The sequence below is a fragment of the Vicugna pacos genome, chromosome 21 (assembly GCF_048564905.1).
Source record: "Vicugna pacos chromosome 21, VicPac4, whole genome shotgun sequence".
In the NCBI taxonomy this organism is placed as follows: domain Eukaryota; kingdom Metazoa; phylum Chordata; class Mammalia; order Artiodactyla; family Camelidae; genus Vicugna; species Vicugna pacos.
In genome coordinates this window covers 23618110-23634917 of record NC_133007.1, presented here as the reverse complement: position 1 = coordinate 23634917, position 16808 = coordinate 23618110, and the positions used below count along the sequence as shown (strand labels likewise).

The following is a 16808-nucleotide window of genomic DNA, read 5'->3' as shown; positions in this document are numbered from 1 at the left end:
TGAGACTTCAAGATGTACTTTATTAGAAAGCATAAATGTAGGCTTGTTGCAGCCACTCAACTTGGTCTGAGTTTAAAGTTGTCCATTTTTAGAATCAAATCATGATTCTCAGCTCAGTGCTGCTCTGTCTTGCCTCAGACTTGCAGACTTCAAAGTCTGAGTTCATAAAATTAAAATGATGTCATCTGATTTGCATGAGGCACAACTCTGGACCTCCCCAAACTCTTTTTGCATCCCTTCCTTTCCCTTCTCCCAGTGGTAGCTCTATGCGAATACATTTTTCCTAAGATAATTCATTTGTGAGATTCTTCTTGTTAAATGCACAGCACATTAGCAAGTTGTATCTAGATGGGCAACAAACATATTTTACTATGGGCATTAAGGGGATGTCAAATGTTTTCTTAAGTGTCATGAAAATCTCTAGGATCACAAATCGTGCTCTGCTCTGCTTTGCTCTTGAAAAATGGTCTACTGTCATAAACGAATAAGAGAATAGTGAGGTGTTATTGTTGTGAACACCTGAAGCTTGAGAAAAAGAGTTCAAAAAGACTCTAAGCTTTCCTCCCAGTTCCATAGATAACTGTGTACCCACATTTCCTTTCCAATATTCCTTTTGTTGTCCTGTTCCTTTCATGTTCTTTACAGACATAGATCTTGTCTTAGAAATGGACTGTCATGGTCAAAGGAACAGGCTTGGAGATCCCAGGCTGGCTGAGAAGAAGCAGGGGAGGAGAGAACCAATGTCAAAGGGTCAGCAGTGAGGAGAGGGTGACTGGGAGTGCATCTTCTCCAGCAAGAAGGACTTCAACAACTCATATCTCCAGGCAGCGATGGGGCTGCTTGGCTCTGAGAGCCAGGTGTGGCAGAGTGTTCAGACTCCTGCTGAGGGGCTGAGGGAGCGGCAGCTAAGGCCTGCAGGCCCAATGCTCATGCTGGGCCAGTCAGGGCCCATGAAAAAGTAAAGGTCACTCTGGACCTGCAGGTCAAGCACCAAGAAGGTCAGGATTATGTTCTATAAAGAGAAGAAAAATGCACAGTTAGGATGCGGACATGCCAAGAGGGGATTATTTCTTTCAGTCTCAAAGAGGCCAAGAAAAATGGGTTTCCAGAATAGGAAAGAGAGCCCCTCCTAGAGCTTCATCACACACACGTCTCACACTGACGTGAACCAAGTCGGAATCTGATGCAGTATCCCAGGGACTCACTCAACCAGCTCCCACGTGAGTCACAGGCAGCGTTGACATATTAACGCTTCTTACCGTCACACGATCACAGAGCTCTTCAAGAGAAATGGGATAAGTGTCTCCCTTTGTACAGATGAAAATACTGAGTTCCTGAGCAGTGAAGTGACTAAGATTACATGGCCTCGAAATAGCAGCAGCAGGATTCAAAGCCTAGTCTTCTGTCACTAAATCTGTCCTCTTCTGGGCACTAACTGCTCTTGACATCTCTGGTCAACGGTCAGCTCTTCCCTGGTTCCATAGCTGAGTGTTTAATCAAGCAGCCGTGCACACCAGCTTCCCAGCCTGATTATAAAGCTGGACTTCAGAGTGTGACTCTCTTGAGTTAGCCACCTAGGGGCCACGCTTGCATTTCCTGGCTCATGCTGGGACAGGGTTTCTTCATTCACTCCCCTGAAGAGATCTGTAGTTCAGGGCTGGTACTCAGGCCTCTCTGGAAAGACACTCTCATGGGCATTCCCAAATTGCCCCCTACCCTAGCTCCATTCCCACAGATGAACTTAAATTCTGGGGAGTGACAATCCATAGAATGAGGTGGGACCATGTTCTGCAGTTTAAACCTCGAGTTTGAAGGTTGCAGTCATCTAAGAGAACTAATTCCAAGTTAAGAGTCAAGCCTGGTCATTTTAGTTCTGCTCCATCATTCAAAAGCAATATTTTTGATTTTGGAAAGACACTTATTTTCTCTGATTTTCACTTTCTTCATGTTTAATATAAGGATGTTAATCTAATAATTTTCAAAACCCCTCTTGTTCTCACATTCATAAAATATATGGTATTGTTTTTCATTATTATTATAATTATTCTATTCATTACTAGAATGTCTCAATTACATCCCTCGAAATACAGATACACTATTCAACAAATATTTAGTGTCTGTTGGATCTCTGCATGTTTATGTGTGTATGTGAAGAAGAGAAACAGGTTCCCATATAGATTGAAACTAAGAGAAACCAAGGAGAAATAAGACATCTCGGTGAAGATAATGTTTGTCTCCAGGGCCCACAATTTAAAAAGTATGAGATGTGAAGGACGAGGAGTCAAACAGCCATTGTGTGAAACTTCATGGTGAGAATAAAGACAAGAGTGGGCATGTGGGGTACAGGTAGGTGACAGATAGTTCTCGAGCACTGCCATACTCACGTTCACACTTCGCTCCTGCATCCTCATTGTGGGGGCAATTATAAACGTCTTCCTCTTGCTGACATTGAATCAGGTTTGCTTCCATCCCAGTGCAGTTGACGTCTTGGAGAAGGACTTTTTGGTCTTCATCTGCCAATGGCTTATATATAACACCACTGGGTGTCCACACGGCTGCTCCACAGCCCAGTTCCCGACACACCACAGCCACGTCGTTCATGTCCCAGCCGTCATCACATACGGTGCCCCATTCGCCATTCCGTTGCACTTCCACTCGCCCTTCACAGCGATGTGGACCTCCCACCAGTCGCACGTGGGATGAAGATTCTGCAAAGATATGAGATATTGGCTGGAGATCTGGGAGGAACCTGGAGAGTACTCAGTATACAGTCTTCTTGGAACTCTTCCAAAACACTTGCAGGGTATGGAAAACTGAGGAATGAGAGAGAAGAGGTCAAAAGGGAAGAGGAAGAAGAGGAGCTTCAGGACCCCATCTCTGAGTTCTGCTTCTCTTACCTTCCATATAGTATGTTACCACTTCAAGACACCGAGATATAACTGCTGGCTTTTGAGTTTCAAGATTAAGAGAAAGATGGTTGAACAATCAGCAGAGTTTTTAGAATCTCTGGTGGTCAGGATAAGAAGGACCTACAGAGATCATCAAGTCTGCCCCACAATTGCACTGATGAAGAAAGTGATCCTCATGAAATTGAAGATCATATGGTCATTCTGTCAAATACTGGAAGCCCCAGGTCAGAACCTGAGTATAGAGATGATATCTGTTATGTTCTCTTCTTCATGACTCTGCCTCCTCTCCACAGCAGCTAGATTGAGGTAAGCTGACTCTCTCTCTCAGTGTCAATAATCCAGCCCTACCCATCTTTGTTACTTCCTATGACATTTTCCCATGTCCAAGAACCCACATCAGAAGAAGTACAGAGAGCACTGGGCAAGGGAAGAGTCAGGGCCTCAGAGTTTCAGAGCCCCAAAACGGAGTCTCAAGCATTCTAAGTGTTGGGAGTAAGCGAGAGTCTTCACAGAGCCTCCAGATACATTCTGAGGAATCCAGGACTTGTTTCTGCTTCTTGACTACAGCTGTGGTGGTGAAAAAGACTAACAGAAATTCTTTCCTTTCTATCAAGACTTAGACACTGAGTAGAGATGGATGTGTGAGGACACCAAGGAAGAGCCCATCAGGAAAGAAATTTTTGAGTACTACAATAGCGGAGTTGTTTTATGGATTCAGAGAATAGTGATGAATAGGGTAGTCAGCATTGCTGCCCTCATGGAGATTACATTTCATAGCTTGAGATAATCCCACCAAGTTTCCTCAGCCCCAGAGTGACACAGGGATAAAGAACTACATTTGCCATGCCTCCTTGGAGGAGGGCAGTTGACTGACAGAGGTCTTTTATACCCGGAGGGGCCACATTTGGACTGGTGGCCTGTGGTTTATAGGAATATAATCAGTGAAACATATGGCAACATGGGCCACATGGGATAAGACAGACATGTGTATGAACGGAATCTGACTTCAGAGGATCAGTTTTTCTCCTGTCTACCTTGTCTCAACCCTGCGCAAATCCTCTTAGAACTTGGTATCAACCCCAGAGGAAGCAGTTGAGTGAGAAAAGTCTGACCTGGCTTATTTTAAACTGTATTAGGAAATTTATATTTGGTTTGTTCATTTGCTTTTATTTCTCTCCTTGTCTTCCATAATATCTTGGGGGAAGCAGTATGAGGAATGGAGGTTAGAGCTAGAAATTGAAAGTATTAAAAAACTAAGAAAAAATTTCAGTTTATGCACATCAAAGCTTAAGGCATATATATCTGAGTACAAATATAATTCAAGTAGAGCCATCTAGGAATAACTTTTGGGGCATTATAAGTAAAATTAATTAGAGTTTGGATAGACATTACGGTGTACTCAGGCAAATAGTAGCCATCAGGTTCATGCACAGGTTGTTTGATTTTGAGTTATAAATTTCTGGTTTTAAATAAATTTTCATGTTCCATGGAGTGGAGGACTGGAACACCTCCAAGGAAAGAAGAAATACATTAAAAGAAGAAAAAGAAGAGGAAGAAAAAGAAAAAGACAAAAAAGAATAAGTATTTGAAAAATCCAGCTTGAGAGGAAAGAAAGGTTGAGAAAACATTTGAAAGTCAGAGAGAACACAGGGGCTTGTCAGGGCAGCCATGCCCTAGGCTGTGTCCTAGGCAGGCTACTTTATTAGCTGAGGGCTTGAGAGAGGGACCCAGGGGTGGAGGAGCAACATCCTGGGATGTCGGGAGGCTCCAGAGAGTGGCAGTCTCCCTGCACTTGCGGTGAGGGGCAGCCCTGGAGTCCAGAGAATAAAAAAGACCAAGTAATCTGAGTGTTGGATGACGCCCAGAAGCAGCACTCCTTAAAGTTTCAAAGGGACCCAGCGGGATGTAGGATCCTCCATATTCATAGCAGAGTTTATAGTGGTCCATTCCTGGTAAAGACTTTACCATCAAGAGAAAGACTTTACCATCAAGAGAAAGAATAGACTGAAAGGATAATGTAAAAGAAACTGATAATCAACAGCTAACCTCCTTGTCTGGACCATCAGAGCCTTCTTCTCCCACAAGCTAATTCTCTCTGTGCAGTTCCATTCTCACCTCTGTGAATACTTTGCGCAGTGCCCAAAGACTCCTCGTGGAGGCGGCCAGTGGCGTCAGAAACCCAGTCTGCACTCTGCTGCATAGAAGCCATGCGAAGCCATGTGCTGCATAGAAGGTGATGCATTTCTCGTACAAATGTATTATTAAAGCTGGCAGAGGCACCTGTAAGTGGTAGAACTCATGAGGGCAAAAGGAAGTTTATTTCCTAGATATGCACACAAGGGGATAAGGTAACTTCTGAGCCAACACCAAGCCATCTACTACTTAGAAGTGGCTGAGAGTCATGGGCCACAGAGGGCAAGTGATGAGGGATCTCTTTGCAAGATAACTCTTTCTAGGTTTTGGAAGTGGAAGTATACTCATGTAAGAAAGGTTAAGTGGGGCTGAGAAACCAGAAAGAATTCTACTGGGTATGTTTCGAACCAGAGCCTCCCTGGCTTGGAATTTTCAAAATCCCCTCTCCAGAGCTTAAAGACCTCCCTTTTAAGACCCAAAAAAACCTTACCTAAAAGGCCAGGTCCAGTGAAGAAGGCTGAGGTAAAAAGAAAGAAATAAGTGAGATCATGCAGTCAATTTCCAAGACTTTGTTCAAAAACACAACTCTTTAGAAAGCCTTTGCCAAACTTCGTGTGACAATTAGAGCGGTAAATACATAGCTTCCAAAGTCATTCCTACTGGGACCTTATCATATTGGAATGACCAGCCCCGAAGGACGTACACTGGCTAGGAACAACAAAGACCACAGCTAACTGACCCATCATGTTCTGTTTACATCTGATGTTGGCTCTACCCAAGTGTGGATAGATTTGGTTTTCTATTCTCGTCAATTAGATTGATTGATGATTACCACTGAAGTGTGGTGATACAGCCTCTGGGCTCAACAAGAAAATGTGCTGGAGACGACTGACAAGACACACTGGTTGCAGAAGGTAAAGATGTCATGGGGAAAGCACAGAGGACACAGGAAAATCAGCAGGATTTGTCTGTGTTCACTGACACTGCATTTAGACTAGGATCAACCAACATTTCCTGTAAAGGGACAGATGCTTCAGGCTTTCTGGGCCATATTGTCCCTGTTAATAACAACTCAATTCTCTCCATTGTGGTACGAGAGCAGCCATGTATAAGTAAATGAGTGAGCATGGCCATGTTCGAATGAACCTTTTATTTATGGACGATGAAATTTAGATTTCATGTAATCTTTATGTGCCACCAAATATTATTTTTCTCTTGATTTTTTCCCCACCATTTAAAAGTGTAAAATCCATACTTTGTTTGCAGGCTGTAGTGTGCCAAACCCTGATCAATAGGTCAGAAGGCACTTTATATTTAGTTCCAAACTTCCAGATTTGAGCACCAGCACATCTTTGAAACATCGGAGTCTCTTCCTACAGGATCTCTGTGTAATTGGACTCTTCTACCCATTAGGATTCCCCCTAATGCTGTCGTGAGAGTCCTCAGCCCTGTGACTGTCAATGGTCCTTGAGACCTAGGCTTTTTGAACTGCAGAACCCATCATCCCCCTCACCAACACCCCATCTTATAGGACCTTTCTGAAGGAGCTAATATCTCTGGACTTCCAACCTAGAGCTTTTGAGGTACATCCAAGTATTTCAGTGGCATATCCTGGAATGTTGTCTGCATTTGATTTCCAGGTAATTTCTTATTAACCGCAAGCCCTTAATCTTTAGGATATGTCCACTCCCAGACTCAGTAAGACCTTGTCTGCAATTGGCCAAAACTCAAGTTTATTTTATGCAGCACACCCCACATGTTCAGTGAAGAGTACAAAACATATGTCCATGCGAAGGAAACTGAATGTGATGAGCCTGATATGCAGGTGTGAAAGTGATAGAGCCCAAAAGTGACTTGAAAGCTCTGTAGCAGAGTAGGTAACTATCAGTATCCCAGATCCAAAGGGTTCATGAAGAAGGTAGAATGGAAAGTAAGCTTGGGAGATTCAATAATACGCTCATGATGGGTGAGACTACATGTTACGTGACATAGGGGATGTACAGAAGTTTAATGATGTGATCAGTCTCCTGCATAAAACACACAAGTGTCCAAAGGAAAGGACAGTATGGGCTTCAGTAATGCACTGGATCATCGAGATAATAAAAATGGATGCATTTGACTAGGGAAGGGATCTAGCAGCCACTGGTATCTTGTGAAAAGGCTCCTAACAAACCTGTGAAAAACATATTATCTGTATTTCACAGATGAGAATGAGATTTCAGAAAGATGTGGTAATTTACATACATCTCAAAAATGTTCTAGGGCAGTCTAACCAACCAATAGAAATAAAATCAAGAATAAACAAATGAGACCTAATAAAACTTACAGGCTTCTGCACAGCAAAGTAAACCATAAACAAAATAAAATGACAACCTACGGAATGGGAGAGAATTTTTGCAAAAGATGAAACTGACAAAGGCTTGATCTCCAGCATATATAAGCAGCTCACATGACTTAACAAGAAAAAAACAAACAACCGTATCCAAGAATGGGCAGAAGACCTAAACAAGCAATTCTCCAAGGAAGACATACAAATGGCCAATAGGCACATGAAAAAATGCTCAATATCACTAATTATCAGAGAAATGCAAATCAAAATTACAATGAGGTGTCAGCTCACACGAGTCAGAATGGGGCATCATTCAAAAGTCCACAAATGACAAATGCTGGAGAGGCTGTGGAGAAAAGGCAGCACTCCTACACTGCTGGTGGGAATGCAGTTTGGTGCAGCCACTGTGGAAAACAGTATGGAGATTCCTCAAAAGACTAGGAATAGACTTACCATATGACCCAGGAATCCCACTCCTGGGCATATATCCAGAAGGAGCCCTACTTGAAAAAGACACCTGCACCCAATGTTCATAGCAGCACTATTTACAATAGCCAAGACATGGAGACAGCCTAAATGTCCATCAACAGATGACTGGATAAAGAAGGTGTGGTATATTTATACAATGGAATACTATTTAGCCATAAAAAGTGACAACATAACGTCATTTGCAGCAACATGGATGTCCCGGGAGAATGTCATTCTAAGTGAAGTAAGCCAGAAAGAGAAAGAAAAATACCACACGACATTGCTCATTTGTGGAATCTAAAGGTGAAGGCGAAGGTGAAGAAGGAGGAGGAGGTGAAGGAGGAGGAGAAAGAAAGGGAAAGAAAGAAAGGAAAGAAAGAAAGAAAGAATGAAGGAGGGAGGGAGGAAGGAAGGAAGGAAGGAAAGGAAAAATGAACATAAATACAAAACAGAAACACACTCATAGACATAGAATACAAAGTTGTGGGTGCCAGGGGGAGGAGGGGGAATGACAGACTGGGAGTTCAAAATTTGTAGATACTGACAGGCATATGTAGAATGGATAAACAAGATTATACTGTATAGCATAGGGAAATATATACAAGATCTTGTGGTAGCTCACAGTGAAAAAGAATGCAACAATGAATATATATGTGTTCATCTATAACTGAAAAATTGTGTCCTACATTGGATATTGACACAACATTGTAAACTGACTATAACTCAATAAAAATTTAAAAATTCAGACAGCTAAGAAATCAAAGAACAAGGATTGAAGCCCAGATCTCTGGGATTCCAAAATCCCCATTTACTCTGCATTAATCTAAACAATAAGAAACTGGGGAAATGAGGGAAACATTATATGAAACACCTTTGAGAGGAAACTGCACAATTTGATCAATGAAAGGTATTTCTCCTGCAGCTCTACTTCTTTTTCTTGCTGTACCTGTGGCAACCCATGGTCTACTTATTTCTCTTTTTATAAACAGTGCATGTAGGAAAATTTATGTGAAAAAGGAATGGGAAAATTAGTATGAATTTGTCACTGTAAATATAGGGAAATAGAAAATTATCTGGTAATCAAGGTGGATTATAAATTGGGTATGGGTTAAGTGGCTTTGGGGCTTTAGAACAATTGCCAGAAATAGAGAAAGGAGGTGAGGAGGGAGGAGCTTGTCCTTTAAAAATACTTAGATCTGCACCAGATGGGCAGGGAGATTCCCCCGATCAAAGGTGCAGAGTACTCTAAAGCTTAGACCAAAAGGAGCAGAAATACTCACCAAGGATCAAGAACAACAGCCAAGCCATGACCAAGGTAGCTAAAGATGATGAGTTGAAATCGAAGGCTGGAAGGAGATGTCAGAACAGCAGAACTCAGCTTTGACTGCAAGTGTGCCAAGAGGAGGAAGGGAAGCAGTTCCTATCTGCTTCGGAGCCTTTCAAATGACCAGGAACCAATGGGCTCAGGGGAAGAATGACGGAGCTGGACTTGCTGAAATCAGCATGTCCCCAGAGGAACGCAGGTGGCCAGAACTGGTAGAAAGATGCTGAAAACAAACAGAAAAATCCCAAGATGCTACGACCTGGTTCTGCTGTAATCCTAGCTCCATCCATACAGAGCCTGAGCCCCGTGTAGTTTGTGGGACAAAAGGCCAACCTTAGTGCCTTCATTCCAGATGGAAATGACTAAAAAGTATAGAAGCCAGAGATCATAGAATAACTCCAGAGTTGCCCTTGCAGGCACCCTAATCCAGAGTCAGGACCGTCGTTCAGAATCAAGGTGTCACTCTCTGCAACTAGGGCTGGCTTTATTTCCTTCAAACCAGCTTTTCCAGTGCTATATGGACCTGCTCTTCTGCTATGCTGGCTTATGCCCATCTTTGGAAGGGGAGTGGAAATAGATCCTTGTGGTAAAGGAATCAAGCCATTCTTAGGTCTAAGATACAAAGGACAGGGATTGAGTAGCAAGACCCTCAGTATTCCCAGGTCCTCAGCCTTGCTATTAAATGCAGCTATACTTCAAGAGCTATTTAACTCTGGACTCAATTATGTATGCTATTATCACTCCCTACTCTTTGAATCAGAATAATTTTTTACTCTGTAATAAAACATCTTAGCTTCTTTGTAATATTCGGATCCCTCCACACAAACTTTGGTTCATTATAGGCATTAATTTTTAATCCTGTTTTTTTCTCCTATATTTTACCTCTTATTATATTCAGTAAAAAGATTTTAGCCACCATGAGTGCCAGGTGAATATGATGTATGGAGGCAGTACCTTGATGAATAAAGGATATTTGCTGCTTCAAAATGAAATGGTCTTGTAATTGGAATAGCATGTAAAAACAGCTTTAATAGAGGAAAGTATAAGACACTTTGGGAACACGATGGAGAAAAGTAGTCACCTTTCCTTGGGGTTAATAATAGATCTCAGAGAGACAATGACACTTGAACAGGAATTAAAGGATAGTAGACTGGAGAGTCAAAGTGGGAAAAGACTTTGCTCTGCATAAGCAGACAAGTGAAGTAGCATGACCCATGTAAACAACAAAGTGGAGTTTGGAATGGCTCGGTCACAGCCTGCTTGGTGGTCAGGTGCCAGGGGCTATTGACGTTGAAATGTAGACAGTCCAGGGAGAATACAAGAAGAGTCCAAACTGACAGGGTGCTGAGGGGTGTTGAGGGGAAGGGACGGGTATGAGACAGTTAATTGTATAATCTGTAAGAAGACTTTGCTCTTCGGATGTGAAAATGAAAATAATTAGTGCTTTGAGACTATTCCCAGATTTCTGGAGGGAAAAAAATGTGACAGAGGGTGAAAATAAAGATGAGTGTCAGTGATGGTAGGTGGAAACTAGGAGACTACACCTCACCGTCACAGTGTCAGGGGGGTGAAGTGGAGGGTGAGCTGCGTAACAGGAGCCAGAGAGGCTGGATTGGACAGGGAGCTTCTGAAAAGTGGTAAGGGACTGACATAGTAACTGAGAAGAAAAGGGACCCTGGATAAAGACAAGCACTGGGTTGAAAACCTGCATTTGTTAAGTGGAACCAATGTGCCCTGTTGAGGTCCTCTCAAGCAGCAGTCAGAGGGTCAGCATGAGATTATCAGCCTGATGGATTCCTTGTGGGAGCTTTGTAAGAAAGTGTGCTGGGAGGTTGATAAAGTTAGGAGGCTCGAGATGAGAGAGTAACTCAAGTAGCCTACAAGACTTAGAGATCAGGAAATGGGCTGATAACAAGTGAAAAGGGAAACAAGTTGTCTCAAAGAGGATCTCACTGAGGAAGGGCTAGGGGAAATGAAAGTGACAGAAAGTTCAAGGGATGACAAGTTGTTCAGAGACTTGGAGGGGAGTGTTTAAGATTTTGGAGGAGAAGCAGTTCTGGGCAATGACAAGTCCCAAGTCAGGGGACTGAAAGAGAATGAAGGTGGAAGATTCCAAAGCAGAGGGGTTTAGGGAATTGAGAAGGGGTTATCAGTATGAGGCTTCTCCAGATGAGGAAGATGGGGTGGGATGCAGGGGGTGGTAAGCCCAAAGCTGTGTGGAAGTAGACAGCTGTCTGGAGAACATCGACGTGCAACAACAGAAGAGCATAGAAGACATTCTCTGGGGTGCTCTGCTGAAGGGTGGGCTGCATGTTCTGCTGGTTGAGCATCAAAGTGAAATCCCTGTGACAAAGAACTGAGTATGTCTACTACTGGTGGTCTCTACGAGAACAGGAAACCATCTAAGTCGTTCCCCTTGTTTTCCCAGTGCTTGTTATGCAATAAGTGACTGTTGACTCTGTCAATGAATAAAGGATTATCTTGGCAGTCAAAGGACATCACTGAGCCCATAGAAGAAAGAAACATCACCCCTTGTCTATTATGTCCACATTGTCTCTTATGGGCTAGGGGACAGGGGTTTTAGGGACTCCAAGAGAAAAAGCTGGCAGGAAATAAGTATTCTGCCTCTCTAGGGTTTGCATAATCAAAGGGCGATCTGGAAAAGCTAATAGGATACTAAGTCAGTCAGGTGTCCAGCACCATAATAATGGGATTATTTCCCAGAAAGACTCATTCTAGTCACTTTCGGTGAGACAAGGTTTTGAATGTGCACCTATCTTATGCAGGATGGGCTTTGGAGATGGGTGGCACTGAACCCACAGGTGACAGCCTTTGGGGTGTGCTTCCTGGGTGGGAGAAAGTAAAAACTGACATTCTGAGATGGTTGGCAGAATGACTAGGAATCTCTTGGGCTATCTTTCTATAATAACTGGTCTAGAAAACAGGATTCTGGTGGAATGGCTGCCCTTTCCCGTGTACCTCTGTAAACACCTATAAGGGAGAAGGAGCTCAAAATAAGGAATAGATCCAGGACTTGGGACTGAGGAAGCATACGGACACTTTTCAGGCATTTAGAATAAAATGGCTTTGTGGTATTCCCGAGGAAATAACAAAACCTATGAATGGACATTTCAGGAAAATTTTTGCTCAACTCATCATGAGAAAACTCTAAAGACAAAATAGGTTCTCTGAGAGAACATGATCTATAACTGTAGACATTTAGTCACATGGTTTATTAATAGATTCCATTATTTATGGTTAGTTGATTATTAGCAATTATTTTTTGGTCACCAAGTCTCAAAATTGCAAAAACATTCTAAACACGATCAGGAAAAAGATCCTAATGCCTTCTGAAAATGCCAGCAGCAATCCTGTCAGGCTGGGGGCCCTTGTGCATGCCTAGCCAGGCAGGACTCCTGGACTGTGTCCCCCCTCAGGACACAACAAAGTCATAATGGCCTCCCATTCTTCTGGCACCTGAAGTGACAAACCCAAGAGAGAAGAGGACGGGTGATGGCAGCCAAAAGAGTAAGTTTCACAGGGAAGAAAGCTTGTAACCCTGGCTGCTCTGTGTGCATCCTGTTGGAATGTCCACCTCCTGCGGGCAGAAAACTGGCCCTGGCTGTCTTTATGTCCTTGGTGTGCTCTGCCCAGTGAACTTCAACCTGTGCTTTTCTGGGCTTTCCTGGGACTGTCCTTACAAAGAAGCATTACAGTGCAGGGGCTAAGAGGATGTGCTTTGGAGGCACACAGACCTGGTTACTGTGTCACTTAATAGCCATGTAACCTTGAGCAAGTTACTTTGACCCTTTGGAGTGGTTCTGTAGAACACGATTTATACCTTTTTTGCTAGAATGATCAGTTTTCATTTCTGCCTTTTTTGTTAAGTAAATATTTCACTAATTTAATCTTGCTTAATCCACTCTCATGTTCCTCTTTTAAATGGGAAATCAAAAATGACAGCAAAGCAAGTCGTTTATAGGGTGACTTCTCAGATAATCACCAAACACAGGAGGCCAACTCCTTTCCTCAAGCTAATTAGCCTTATTTAGTTTTTCTGTGCTGGAAAGTTAGCTCCCTAGACATAACTGATCCTAAACCTAGTCCCCATGAAAGACAGACATTCTCAAGTCGGAAAAAGAAGCCCTTATTCTGGTAATGTAAGAATAAATGGTCAGTACAGCACCAATGAGAGGAGAGGATGACGAGCTGTCTGATGAATTGATGAACCAGCCTCCGATCGGGAAGAGTCCCAGGGGTTACTGAGCATCAGTGCACTCTGCTGCTTCACCGTGGAGAACAGTATCCTAACGCTGATACAAGGGCTCTGTAAAGAGTCACATGCACAATTCACTCATGTGACATGCAAATTGTACATGTGGATATTAGCCGTAGGGATAATTGTGCTGTCAAATTCCAATCCTTCCTCACCAAGGTGATGATGATTTTCCTTAATCTGTGTGATCAAGGGAACCATCTGTGTCCTCTGGGAACCTGAACAAGTGTAAGGATATTTCCTTGCCCTTGGATACTGATGGGTTTTGGAACACCTTCATTTACTGGGAGCTGCTAAGTACAAGGACAGTAGTTTAGAAAATCACAAAGCTTTGAGAGGCAACCAAGAGCTCAGACTCAGTTGATTGACAAGGTACATCTCCTACATGAGGCCAGTCTGTCAAGAACAGGAGAAGTGGTTGTTATATCCAATGTGCAGAAACCAACACAAAGAGTCAAGAAAAATGAGAAACAGGGTGATGTATCTCAAACAAGAAAGAAGATAAATCTCCAGAAAACAATCTTAATAAAATGCAAATTCATGATTTACCTCAAAGAAAGTTCAAAATAATGGTCCAAAAGTCCTCACCAAAATCAAGAAAGCAACGCATGAATAAAGAGAGAATTTTAACAAAGATATAGAAACTATTAAAAAGTACCATACAGAAAACTTAGAGATAAAGACTGTCATAATTAACTTTAAAAAATCAGTAGAGCAGATCAGCAGAGTAGATTAAGCTGAAGAAAGGATCAACAAACTTACAACAGAAGACAGTGGAATTCATTGTATCAAGGAAGAAATCAAGAAAGAAAAAGGAAAAAAAGAATATTTTAAAAAGAGTGAAGATAATTTGAGGAGCTGATGGGACACTAACAAGTGGACCAATACACACATTATAGAAGAGTAGAAGAAGTGAGAGGAAAAGGAGTAGAAAGCTTATTCAGAGAAATAACAGCTGAAATTATTCTAATCTGGAGAAATAGACATCCAGATCCAGGAAGCAAAAAGAATACCAAAAAAGATTAACTCAAGGAGATCCACACTGAGACACATTATAATTAAATTGTCAAAAGTTAAGAGACAAGACAGAATCTTAAAAGCGGCAAGAGAAAAGAGACTTGTTCTTCACAAGGAAGCCCCCATAAGGCTATCAATTGAAAGAAAAAGCTGCCAACCAAGAATATTTTACCTGGTACACTTACCCGTCAGAATTGAAGGAGACACAAAAAGTTTCCCAGACAAACAAAAGCTGAAGGGATTCATGACTCAGCCAGCCTTACAAGAAAGGTTAAAGAGAGCGCATCAAGATGAAATGAAAGGAAGCTAATCTGTAACAGGAAAACATATGAAAGTATAAAAGTCGCTGGTAAAGGTAGTTATGTATTTAAACTCAGAATAGTCTAATATTGTAAGAGTGGTAGGTTATCACTTATATCTCTAGTATAAAGGCTAAAAGACAAAAGTACTAAAATAATTGTATCTACAATGATTTATTAACGAATACTCAATGTTAAAATACGTAAAAAATCAAAAACATAAAATGTGGAGGGGAGTGTAAAAGCATAGAGCTTCTGTGTGAGTTTGAAGTCAGATTGTGATTAGCCTAAAATATATTCCTATAACTATGCTTTATGTAACCCTCATTGTAACTATAAAACAAAAACATGTAGTAGATAAATAAAAGACAAAAAGGAAGGAGTCAAATCACACAAATACAGAAAATCATCAAATCAAGAAGAAGCATAGGCTCATAGACATAGAACACAAACTTGTGGTTGCCAAGGGGGTGGGGGGTGGGAAGGGATAGACTGGGATTTCAAAACTGTGGAATAGATAAACAAGATTATACTGTATAGTACAGGGAAATATATACAGGATCTTACGGTAGCTCACAGAGAAAAAAATGTGACAATGAATATATACAGGTTCATGTATAACTGAAAAATTGTGCTGAACCCTGGAATTTGACACAACATTGTAAAATGATTATAAATCAATAAAAAATGTTTTAAAAAATACAAGAGAGCTAATTTATACCGGAAATAAAATGGAGTGTGGGCCAAGTCTCACATTTCCTGATAAGTATGGAATATTAGATACCCGGAAGTTCTGAGGAAGCCAACCCGTTGTCAGAAAGTCATTTGGTGAGGTTTGAAGCAATGTAGTGGAGTCTTTTTAAATACTATTTATCTTTCTTTGTTTCATTTTACTTTTTATTGAAGTACAGTCAGGTTACAATGTTTATGTTTGTTTTAGTCAGACTAAACTAACTACTGCAAAAACCACCCCTACATCTCAGTGGCTTCACAGAAATAATGTTTATTTCTTAATCATGACACAATCAGCAGAGTGTGAGTGACAGACCCTGGCCCCACTCAATCACTCAGAGATCCCGGCTCCTTCTGTCTTCTGAGTATGCCCTCCCCTAGGTCCTTGGGGTCTTCACAAGACTGAAGATAGGGAGAGAAGGAGCATGGAGGAGGCAAGCTATTGTTCTCTGCCTGGATGGGAAGGTGTCATAAATCACTTCTATTGTAATAACTGGACACATGGTCCCACCTAGATAAAAGACCTGGGAGCCCTGGTTGCTGGACAAGCCTGGAGCCACCAGGCAGCAAGTCCAAATGGGGACTGACTGTTGCCAATTTGCAGCTACCACCTCAGGGTGAATTTCCGGGGTGGTCTCCCTCCTCCCTGGAGACTACGTAGGTACCTGGTGTTAGGCTCCAGCTCCACAGACCTGGAGGGTCATTGCTGCCCAGGACCCCTGGACGAATGCGCAGTGAGCCTGCACGTGCCAGGTAGTTCTGCAGAACAGGGCAAGGTCAGGAGATGCTGGTTACAGGACAGGTCCTTGGGGGATAAGTTGTGTGCCAACTGGCAACGCCTAAAATACCCAATGGGTGATATTCTCTTTGACTGCCGAGCTCCAGCTTACTGCACTGCCTTGCTAGGGTGGGGTCCGGAGGCCTGGCTGGTGTATCTTCTAATAAGACAAAGGACAGACCAGGAAGAAGAGGCAGGCATGAATATCTGTGAGCACTGTCAGTAGTTGTCACTCTGCTCATTTCTTCAGGCTCTGATACACTAGTTTATCCCTGTCCACTTTGGAAATCAAGATAAACAACCATATTCTTGGGCCAGAGAACACTTTTCTCCTGGACAGTGCTAACAGGCTAGTGTCAGTTTTGTCTTTCAGCCTCTCAATTTCCTCTCTTTAAATGATACGTTCTTATCAGAACTTTAACACGGTTAAACTTCTGCCATGTCTTGCTTTCTGCATTGGAAGGTGTTACTTTTATCTAATTGGTTCTTTGGGGTCTTTTAAAGTTGGAATTTTACAAAAGAAACTTTTGAGTAGAAATTAAG

The 16808-nt window shown here is 42.1% G+C and overlaps 1 protein-coding gene across 1 annotated transcript; it reads right to left on the bottom strand.

Moving 5' to 3' along the window:
- Positions 1–9284, bottom strand: LOC116277640 (CD5 antigen-like). The gene is made up of 5 exons (XM_072946321.1): positions 9120–9284; positions 5533–5559; positions 5025–5189; positions 2385–2708; positions 1–1012 (listed from the first exon to the last, which is right to left on the bottom strand). The coding sequence occupies exons 1-5, from the start codon at positions 9145–9147 to the stop codon at positions 984–986; spliced, it is 573 nt and encodes a 190-aa protein (XP_072802422.1). The 5' UTR covers positions 9148–9284; the 3' UTR covers positions 1–983.
- Between the last annotated feature and the right edge of the window lie 7524 nt (positions 9285–16808).

Coding starts and splice junctions, on each gene's coding strand:
- LOC116277640 (XM_072946321.1), bottom strand. CDS start 9,147: ATGGCTTGGCTGTTGTTCTTGATCCTTG. Junction 5,190..5,532: donor CACTGGACCTGGCCTTTTAG/GTAAGGTTTTTT, acceptor TACCACTTACAG/GTGCCTCTGCCAGCTTTAAT. Junction 1,013..2,384: donor TGCAGGAGCGAAGTGTGAAC/GTGAGTATGGCA, acceptor TTCTCTTTATAG/AACATAATCCTGACCTTCTT.